The sequence below is a fragment of the Eurypyga helias genome, unplaced genomic scaffold, assembly GCF_000690775.1.
Source record: "Eurypyga helias isolate BGI_N326 unplaced genomic scaffold, ASM69077v1 scaffold50416, whole genome shotgun sequence".
Taxonomy (NCBI): Eukaryota; Metazoa; Chordata; class Aves; order Eurypygiformes; family Eurypygidae; genus Eurypyga; species Eurypyga helias.
Window position 1 is genome coordinate 1 of NW_010256885.1, and position 11,381 is coordinate 11,381.

The 11,381-nt window shown below is 42.8% G+C and overlaps 1 protein-coding gene across 1 annotated transcript; it reads right to left on the reverse strand.

Moving 5' to 3' along the window:
• Nucleotides 1-10,785: 10,785 nt before the first annotated feature.
• On the reverse strand, nt 10,786-11,369 carry LOC104504733 (chromosome unknown open reading frame, human C11orf87). The gene has a single exon (XM_010153802.1). The coding sequence runs from the start codon at nt 11,260-11,262 to the stop codon at nt 10,786-10,788; it is 477 nt and encodes a 158-aa protein (XP_010152104.1). The 5' UTR covers nt 11,263-11,369.
• Nucleotides 11,370-11,381: the final 12 nt, after the last annotated feature.

Genomic DNA, 11,381 nt, shown 5'->3' on the forward strand with positions numbered 1-11,381 from the left:
TATAAATATATTTATAAAAATGCAAATATTGTGGACCCTATGTGGCCTCTGGTTTTGTATGCAGTCCACTAAAGAACTTTGTGGTCATCTTTAAAAGAACAAGACTGTTGAATATTTTTCCAGCTGCACCATGAGCAACATAAGTGTCTTGGCTTTCAGGAGAGCTAGTTCAAGTCCAAAACCACTAGCCCACATCCAGTCAACCTGGAGAACCCTTAATTTCTCATTGTGCTTTCTACTCAGGCCTTCAAACTGGCTGCTGATGGGCCTCTCCTTGGTCACCAAAACCAAGGTGACTTTGTCTTCAGATGTGAGAAGGGAGGGGGCATTCATTTGCAACAGACACCTAGAGCCTGATGGTTTTATTTTGCAAAGATCCCTAAATTCAAGAATAAAACTTGCAATTGCTAACACTACAACTACTGCACCATTCATAGGAGGAAGGATGAGAATAAATTTCTCTGCTTTTAGACAAAGTGAAATTGTCTGTAACTTGAGGAGTTGTTATTACATTTTATTTGCATCTCCTCTACAGTTACAGATCCCTGTTACTTTAGCTTGAAAACTGTCATAAAATGGCAGGCTTAATTCTAACTTTATGAAAACTAATAATACAATTTATGTTGTCATGGTTTAAGTCCAGCCAGCAACAAAGTACCATACAACCACTCACTTACCTCCCTCCATTACGTCCTTAAGTCTTCTTTGGAAAATAAAATTGTATAATCAACAGACAAAATAGTTTTCAGATACTTACCTGTTAAAAGGGATTTGAACTTGCAAATATGGCTGTTGCACATTAGACCCTAAAACCTATGAGGTATGCATCAGGAGTATTTCTGGTATAATCCAAATCCCATCAAATAGATGTAAGCTTCTCCTTAACTTCAGAAGGGTTTCGGTCCAACCCTTGATCCACTCAATGCAGTATCAGGTCAAAAAAAACCCCAAATCTCAGCCTGCTTTGCTGTTAGTGAGGCACAGAGAAATATTTGGAGGTTCAGCACAAGATTTTTTTTCTAAAGAGACATTGCAATAAGGGGTAAGCAATGAAGGGACGGAAGGGTAAATCCAAAAAAATAGTTTATTTTGCGAGGCAAAATTCCACAGAAACCACAGACATCTCATTTATTCAGCTGACACCTCCCAGGTAGGTACATGGTTGCATATGTAACACTTTCCAATATTTTTCCCCCAGGACACAGTTTTGTTTACACTCCCAGTGCTGTGAATTTATAACAGCTGAGGCATTGTTGGGGTTATTGCATGTAATAGGAACTGTATTTTCACAGATGGCTTACCTTCCTTGCCAGATGCCTGTTTTTAACAGTGTCCTAATAACTACTGCATATGCTAACTTCATTCTGTATATTAAAAAATACTGCCTTGAAGGGGCAAACCCTTTATTTTTAGGCAACTTTTTTAATCACAGAAACAACCTAAGAAAGTATGAACTGGATTAATCAGGACTTGCAAGCTGGAAATCAGCTGCGACTCTCTAAAAAATGAATGCTTCTGTGCCACTGGACCTGCCAGGCAGGAAACATGAATTACAGGATTAAAAACCTGTTTGTGACAGACAGTAGATCATTTTTGTAGCTATATGCCTCCAGATCCCCTTCTAGTCTTAGAAATCTATGATTCACCTTCTGAACAAGCTTCACGTAACTATCACAATTATCAAACAACCCCCTAATTTCTTGCTTCAGAAGATTACAGTCTGGAAAACCAAAGGAAACAGACAATGCCTGAAGGTTGAAGAAAGAGCATATAAACAGCACAGATGGGCTTCAGAGTTATTGTTGAGCAGCATTACCAAATCCAAACATTTCAAAACTATGAGTCAGGCACCAGAAAAGTCTTGAAATTTACTTACAATTCATGAGATGTGAAAAATAACTTATTTCAGTAACGCCTGCATTATTGTGCAGGCACATTCGCTGCCCAACTGCCTGTCAGTTGTCCTCCCCCAAGTTTTTGCATCCATTGGCTAATTTCAACGATGTTTGACGGAAGAGCGGAGAGCTGAATGGTGTTGACTCCTTACGGGGTCTGTGGGTGGCTGAGCTGGGGGTGAAGCCTGTGCTGGTGGCTGCATGGGGAGGAAGGTAGGTGTAACTGGGACCTTGGCAGCACTGATTTCACCCTCACCCATGCAGCTCCACACATGCCATGTGCAAGCCAACTAGGGAAGGAGTGGGAGCTGTATACTTATGGGGCTGGACATCCAGGAGAGCAGGGTTATATCTAAGGAAACATGAAGGATTTCATTCAAAGGGTAGAGGAAGAAAGCAAGCTAGTACAGCTGGACACCATGGGGTGTGAAGAAGGCTGTGAGCATTGTGACACTGCCCAAGAGCCAGGGGAAGCTCCACAGTCACAGCAGGCTATGCATATTTTAATCCTAGATGTCCATATTAGGCACGAGATAGACTAAATGGGACTCAAAGCCCTTCCTCACAAATCTGTACTAAGGGTTTAGTGTGCCTGCGTCCTTGCCCTTGCTGTTGGATGTTACTCCATTGCCTTCCCAGCGGTTGTTGCTCCCTTGTGATTCACTAACTCATTCATTATACATACATGCAAGTGTACTTTACTCACTTCAGAGTAAAAAAAGTTAGTGAAGACCTAACACTGAATTCAGGTGAAGTGGTCTGGAAGAGGGCTGGCAGCAGACAGCAGATGGGAAGGCAAATGGAAACCTTAAGCTGAGAAGTTACTCGAGCCAAGGTACTGGGAAGCAAATCCTAGAGATTTTTCTTACCAAATCACCAGTGCTAAACCAGCAAGATCTTTTTGTTTCCAAATAGTGATTTCAAGAGTTTATTTGGAAGCTATAATATCTGAAGTTTTCATTTATAGAAGACATTACACCCAGATCTGATACCAAGTTACGTGGTAATGTTTTCTCACTTGCAAGTGTACTGGCCGGAGGAATCTGCCCTTACCCCTGCAGCATGGCTACAGCGCCATGCAAACAGTGATACTAAAACCCATCTGTCACATTTCAGCTACCTTTTCCACTCCTTCACTAGGTTTATCATTATCCCTTTACCCCAAGATGAACAGATTCCAGCAAAACTCTGTCACATAGGTAATGGCCCAGATATTCAGCTCAGTTCTAGAGGTATATAAATCCAGAATAACTCAAGTGATGAGCAGAGATGTTTTGAACTTTCTTCACTGAAGATAGGTAAAAAGTCATGACTGTCTCAGGTTTACATGTTTCTTGCTTTCTGTTCAAATGCAATCATTGTTTACAGATTTTTGCAGTGACCCCGTATGATCATCAGGGACAGTTGTCCTCTTGTATACATCACGGTTGCTAGATTGAACTAGCTCTAACGCACGTGCTGGAAGTGAGGGCTCCCCTGTGTTATTGCCGAGGCCTGTCAAAAGGATGGTTTAATAGAAACTGTATTTCTGTAATGAAAACAGATCGACTTTAAACAGTTCCGCTGGAGTTCATAGAGAAGCAGAGGCTCATTGACTGATTTTTCTAGCTAAGCAGCAAAGTAAAAGCATATGTCTAATAGTATTCAAGACCACAAGTGAAAGAATGGATTGGGATAATCTGATTTAAAAGAAGAAAATGTGGACTGGGTGGTCAGCTGTTACTAGACATTTGGTTGACCTTGTCTGTCTCACAGGTTTTACATATATATTTGCATATTAATACCCATATTATCACCACATCCTCTAATTTATTTAGTCTCCCTTCCATAGTAACTGATATTTTTCCTTAGAGTGGTGTTCTTGATATGAAAAAATGATGATTTCTCAGCAGTTTCAGCCTGTGGTCTAGGGCTGACAGCTTAATCAGGAAATGTGATTGTTGTGCCAGAGCCAATGGACCATGTTGGGAAGCGTGCCGGGATTTCTCAGACTGTCTGAAGGCCAGCACTTTCCCAAAAGCTTCTGCCTTGCCGCAGAGATTGTGATACTATACCAGTACAGCTGGACTACGGGTAAATGCATGACAATGCTGGATCAAGATGAGGGCAAAGTATCAGTATACCTCTTTGCAGAAATCAAACCAATTGATCACCTAAAGAGAGAAGTTTTCTAAGGTCAGAGATAGGCTGAGATTACCAAATGGAAGAAGAAACAAGCCTGGCCAATATAGCCCATCTTATGAAAAGTCTAACCAGAGCGGCTGAATCGGGCTCCTGTCCCTCTCCAGTGGGGAATCAGATTCAGAGAGAACAGCAGGACACAACGAAAGCTAACAAGAAGTAAGCATGAGCCTATCACATGTAGGTAACCCCCAGGTATTCCCACGCTGTTCCCTACAGGACCTCTCAGACTGTGAGTCAGAACACAGGAGGAATCCATGTGCCTTAGAAATAGTAACTGCAGCAGTCAGGGTTCTGATGACACTGGCACAGGATGGACAGCCAGCAGGGAGTGAGATTTAGTATCGCCTTGGGCATAGTCCAGGAGCTACTGAATTCAGAGAGTTTTGCCATGAATTTCATTAGTGATGGGTTTACTCCCAAGAATTGTCTTTTCCTATATTCTTATTACCTTAGTCAGCACTCTGCCCAAAACCACACAAGGCTGTTTTCTGCACTGAAAATGTGTTACAAGTGATGAAATGGTAAAATAAACATTAGTCGCCTTGACTCTCCTTCATAATGCTTATTCCACTTCAACTTAAAAATTAAATTGAGCCACTCAGTGTGACTGTTCAAGCACCTTGCCTAGCCACCCGTCTCCCAGCTGTGCAGTGTACCACTTGGACCTCACTGCCAAATGAAAGCACTTGAATAAACCAAGCCAGGTGATTAGCGTAAACACTCTCTTAATTTGCATTAAGCTATCAGTATTTTGTTCATGTATATGAGGCTTAAGTTATTAATTTCAGGGCAGATATTTGCATGTTCCCTGTCTTTATTTTAACAGGTAAGTTTTATATCTGTTACTACGTAAGTAGCTCAGAAGCTGAGGACCTCACAATGTCTGACTGACAGAGCCAGGGATAAAATGTGAGGGCACTCATTTACAATTATTAGTTCATCCTCCAGCACAGGCTGCTTTTGTTGTATTATGGCACTAATACTTTCTCCTTCTAACCTTCTATACTTATCCCTTATTTACAGTACTCATAGTCCCTAGGGTACTCTATTATTTTTAGATTACTAGATGTTTAGAAAGTTTTAACCTGCACTTTGTCAATGACTGTGTGTTACTGTTTGTTGCAAAGCTAAAACCATAAAAGAAGGGCAATCTACCTGTTATACATGGGTTCTTTCAAAAGGTTTTAGGTTAAAAAAATGGCTTGATTGAGGGGGGATCTGAAAAACAAAGGACAAAGAATTACTGGGAAAACAACAGATCCTATGGGATTTTGTTCTGTTGTACAATGTGAAATCTTTTCCTGTTTGTGTGTGTTTCACTGCTTTCTTCAAATTATTTGTCCTCTTTAGGAAAGTAAAATAATGAACAGATTATATTGCTCCATTTCAAGGAAGAAAACAACAAAGAAAAGCCAATTGGAACACTATTATATAAATAAAGGCAATTTTTACTGACAGTGTTCTGATCCAAATATTTATTTATTTCCTAATTCATACAAAATTGATGCTTGTGGAGGTATTGGGTTAAAAGGGTTGAAGAATGAATTCTTGCAGTTATCCACAGAGAACATACAGTAACAATGAAGCAATCAAAACTTCTTTGATTTGAATAAGAAATATATTACATATAATTTACAGAAATGAGATATAGTGTCACAAGGAAAATGATGGTTTAGAGCAACGATATGAGGAAGGAGATTGACACTTGTCTCTGCTGTGGCTGGAATGGGTTGCCCTTCACCCACATCCACCCAAGGGATGGGGAGGCATCACTTCCACAACTCCAAATGGGAAACCTAACTATCACCATTGCCAGGCTTTTCACCTGTTAGCATGTCGGACAGACACCTCTCTCCTCAAGGAGACTCCATCTATTTTTGGCAAGTTCGTAACACACTTTCTACTATTGAGTTTGGCTGGATTCAATCCAGAGACCTACATGTAGAAGACTAAAAACAGAAGGAGGCTCTGTTCTACTAGAAATTTATTTAGTGATGAGATGGAAAACTTGGCTTCAGGGAAAAAAAAGAGTGTTAGATACCCAAAAGAGATGAGGAAGTCAGACCTGGATAAAAGTAGTTCTAATTTTTAACATAAATGAAAGCATTATTAAAGGTTTGTATATGAGTCATGCCAACATCTATGTGGATGAGAAACGTAATCAAATGGTATCTAAGTCATTATAAATTTTGCTATTTACACAAAAGAGGAAAAAGAATGTTTCCTACTTCATTTTTCACGTTTCGCTTCATATCTTGCATACATATTAAAATGTAGGGTTTCAAGTACCCATAGAAAAAATACAAACGTGCAGAGAGAATAACCACTAGAAAGAAAAAAAGCAACTAAGTCCTATAACTGGATTTAAAATAATTCAGTCCTGTCTAAACAGTCAAATCATGTTCTTTTTCCTCTCTACATAAAAGTTGCACTCATATTCATAACAATAGAAGAAGAAAAGCACAGTTGCTTCAAAACACTGGACATAGATTTCCAGAAACAAGATAGCAACTACTCAGAAATGCTATGGAAAACATTAATCACATAGTATTATTTACATTAAAGATAGTAGCTTTTAAAATAATTAAAAATAAAAGCAAAAAACCCCCCAGTTTTTAGTCATGGGACAGTTTTGCCTGTAATATGGAGTTTCTGTTCTTTGCTTTTTGTCCAGCATTTCTTTCGAGATATATATCTATATATATACAGATATATGTCTGAGAGAGATGTATCAAAAGCTGAAACATGCCTGGATGGAGAGCCTGCAAATTTCATCCAAGACTACATTTGCAGTAGACAAACTCCCACAGAAAAAAATGCTGGAATGACACATTTTAATGAAATGACATTCCCTGTCCATGATCCGCATTAGGATCCCTGTAGAAACCTAAACGCCTCGGTCCATAGAAGCGGAGCTGACAGCAGCAGCACAGGTTCCCCAGCGTCGCCAGGCTGGAGCACCCCAGCCCTCGTGGGATGCGGTGGTTTCCATCCCCGTGGAGGCTGCCAGGGTGGGTAGAGCAGGGCCAGCCGTGGGGATGTGGTGTGGAGAGCTGTCACCCCCCGTGTGGACTACGGGCGGGATCCAAATCCCCCGGCAGTCCGTGGAAGCCCCTCCTGTGGATGCCAGTGGGAGCTGGCTGAAGCCCTGGGGCAGCAGCGGGCTCCAAGGATGGGAGCACAGGATAAGGCATCACTGACTCTCTGATCCAGCCCCAGCACTACCACCGCATCGCCCGGTGGGATCTCAGTTCTCACGAGGCTCCACAAAACAAGTCACTACTGTCATGCTTCTTCCACAGGATGGTGGCTGGACCAGACAGAACTGTTGAGTGCCACAGCACTCCTTATTCTTACACATGCAGGATGCTAGCGGGCAACCAGCCCCAACTTCTTACTCAGAACCAGGAAAATCCAGCCAGAGGATGTGCCCCATACGAGAGGAAAGACTGTCTGTTCTTCCAGCAGTCAGCACTCAGCTTCATCGTAACTTGCTGAAACCAGTGCAAATTCACAGGAAAAAGAATGTCCGCATCGAGAGGGTATAAATCCTTCCTTACGTACAAGAGTGGTACAAGCATTTACCCAGCATCTCTATCAAATATCGTAGAAAAGGTTACACAAAAATATTTAAATATAGGGATACAGATACATAGATATTACACTTGCATAAAATATGTATATTCAAAACCCTTTGGGCAGTTTCACAGTTAGCTGAAAATGTATGCTTTAGAAATATGAACAATTTCCTACACTTTTCTAGTTTAAGTAGGAGGGGGGAGGGGAAAGAAGCATCAGCCTTATTAATACTGAATGCTAAGTGCAGAAGTTTAGCTGTAGCTGTAGGGTTTTGAAGCAATTGATTTGACAGAACCTCCAAGCATAAACTCTGTTTTAAAAATCCACATTTATTCCCTAGATTGCTTATTGTTTCATGAAAATGAAAACCTACGTGTCCTGCTTGTATCAGCTAGATCTCCTGAGACCGTTCAATTAAACCTCATAAGCCTGCAATACTTCAGGTTAGGATTGTGCATTGGGAGTATGTACGAACCTTATTGCAGCATTTCTGTGTGATAATAGGAATTTATAACTTCTTGTATCTTGTATAATTTAACTTCAGAAATGCAAAACCTTAAATGACACCACAAGAAGCTCACAGCTCTGAGAAAATTAAAGTCAGTATGAAATTTTACTTATAGACCACATATTTTACACAGATTTACATAAATACAGAGATATTAAAATATTAAATCAAAGCTAATAAACAGAAGATAGAGTTTTACATGGTAACATTTTAGTTCTAGGTACATTTTTGCAACTACTTTTAGTGTCATGAGATTGTATAAATAGTATATATACCTATATATCTATAATATATATAAAGATATATATATCTATCTCTCCCTCCTTCTTTTTTTCTTCAAAAATAGGGCAATTTTATAACCGCAATGAGATGTGACAAGCAGTACACTTCTGGGGAATTATTGCATGCCTTGAGTGCATAAGGCAGAAGGAAGAGTATCTGACTTCAGACACTAAAGAAGTGGAATCATCAACCAGAAATGCACTGGAATGATTTGGAACATCTTATTGCTTTTATAAACCTCGAAATTATACATTGGTTTTTGTGGGTCTTTTTTCCTTTTTTTAAAGGCACAAAATAAAGGGGCAAGTAATATCTCTCTATTTAGTGGAGATCAACGATCAGGAAGCTCCATTACTGCTCACTGAACAACCTTCATTGTCCTGAATCTATTCCCTGTGGTGCAATACTGTGCTGCAGTTGCATAAGGAGGTTAAACGCAAAAGTTCATGCATCCTTTATTAGGGGAAACAAAACAAAGCCAATTTCCTTGCCCAGCAACAATGAAATAGCCATTCGCATCCGATCGTACCGTCTGGTGGCGAGCCAGCCATCGCACACATCGAACCGCGATGCGCGAACCACCTCTGGGGCGCAGGTAGCTTCCCACGCCAAGCTCAGCTGGCGGAGCAGCTCCTCGAGCTGGGTGATACAGTACTTGCCTGAAACGCTGGAGGCACATATCCAAACTCAACACCAATTTCCTGTCAGACCAGGCAAGATTGGAAAGGGGTACAACAGGGTAAGAGAAACGCTGCCCTGAAACCTCTGCATTTTTAGGCTGTCAGAGGATTATGGAGCACTTCTGCCACCCTCTTTTCTCATTTTAAATGGACTGACAGCATTCACTCCCAGCTTAGGGCACCAGACCTCCCTGGTGCATGTGCCTGGGATTTTTCTTGCCTAACAGCCACCCCTCAGAGGCAGAGAACAGCAGAGAGGGAAGTGGATATAAAATATTAAAAACTGTGGACTATTACTATCTCCTCAAATCACTCTGAATGCTGGGATAGAAAGGAAAAAAAAAAAATCCCTTGGGGTCACTTTTTCTTTGCTGTATTTTTTGGATGGTAACATGAGGAGCAGAGGGCTGCCTCTGTTATGATACCACACAAGATGTTTCAAAGTTTGGATATGGCACCCTGCTAAGGCACCTTTATTGATTTAATTGCTACGTAAAGACACATTTTCTTTACCCAACGCTACTTCCTCCAAGACACACCAGCAGCGACTCACACCTGCCATCCACAGACAAAAAAACTCCTGGTGCTTCCTAGGGAAAAACTACACCAGCCACTTCTGAAATAAATATTTGATAGGGTTTAAGAGCAGACATTTTGCACAACTACGTGGTTTGCTCCCCAAAAGGAGAAAGGAAAGAAAATTAAGTGTGGTCTGTCCCTAACTGTCTACTACATTAGGAGGGTTAAAAATATATACCAGCTTAAAACCAGTAGAAGCCAGCACTGTACTGCTGCAGGCAAAGCTGTAAATGCAGGCATTCAGTGTGGGGTGCCTGGTGCAGAACTGGATTTGCTTCAGGACCAACAGAAGGTACAAGGACACCCTCCCCTGGGAGAGGACGGACCAGTTACTGCACATCACCTCGCCCTGCCACACAGAACGCTACTGGATTCCACGGCAAGGGGATAGGGATGGGGGAGGGCATTTGAAGATGAGGGGAGCTGAGGGGAGAGGAAAGCTCGGGCATCGCTCCAACCCCCCTGGACGGTGGGATACTCAGCACTGCAGCTGAGGGGCACGGGCCCGTGGGGCGGGAGGGCTCTTGTGGTTAAGCCCAACTAGGGGTGGCCATTTCTACACAAAACAATATCCACTCCTGGAAAGGAGCAAGAGGGGTGGAACAGGGACATAGGTCCTAGAACAAAATGGGACAGGGTGGGCTGTTGCCCTTCTCCAATGGAACAGGGGGTCCCAAGACACCCGCCAGACCTGCCTCTCCCCCCACGCCACTCACCCATGCCCTAAACCACGCCATGCAATGGTGACATAGGGTGCAGTGGGAATCCTGAGAGAGTGGGATCATCCCGGTCCTCAGGGTAATGATGTCCAGGGAAAAAGGGATCCCCCACCCCGACCCTCTCCTCCAGGTGGACGACTTGAAATTTGGTAGCTGTGTGCAGCTCCTTCTCCAGTAAAAAGATGCATCCTTTCCTCACACAGTCAATGAGAAACGCAGTGTGATCTGTCATGCGCTTGGATTGTGGGCTTGTTCGTTCATTTGAATTAGCAATGTTTTCTTCTTCTTCGGGGACTAGAATAATCACTTGGGTATTTACAAACACCAACCAGAGCCTTCGTGAGGTCTCCCCCAAACCATCATGACAAAATCACCGTCTGCAAGAGCCCCGCACCAGCTGTGTCCAAACAAGCCCGTGCTTGCTGAGAGCCCGAGGCTGCCGAGGGAGAGGGGCGTTGGATCTCCGAGTCCTGGGGGGGTCTTCCCAGCCGGCTGTCTCTTCCTTGGGATGCCTCTCCCTGCACCCCTGTCCCAGGCTGCTGGCTGCCGCTATTGCTGCTGCGGGTGCAGTGGTCCCGTTCGTACTCCTCCTGAGCCTTTTGCATTTTCCGCTTCTTCATCTTCCTCTTGTGGATGTGGAAGGTGGTGAGGGAGAGGAGGATCAGGCAGAAGATGAGGGTGACCAGGACAATTAAAACCAGGGTGGATGAGAAGGACTGGAAGAGTTGACCCACTTGCGTGATGCAGGTGCTGCTGGTGTTTAAGGTGGCAGATGTCCTGTTCAGAAGACAAGGTGGCAGGGACAGCCTCAACTCCTTGGAGAGCTTGGCACTCATTGAGGAGGCTTCGGAAGATGAGGATCTTCCTCCCCTCTCTGAAGACGCCTGAATTTCAACCAGTGCCGGGCTGCTGGCGGGCGCTCGCTGGGAATGCCCGGGATGCTGCCGGCTGAGCC

Excerpts from the sequence above, each read along its gene's own strand:
- LOC104504733 (XM_010153802.1), bottom strand. The coding sequence starts at position 11,262 with ATGAGTGCCAAGCTCTCCAAGGAGTTGAGGCTGTCCCTGCCACCTTGT.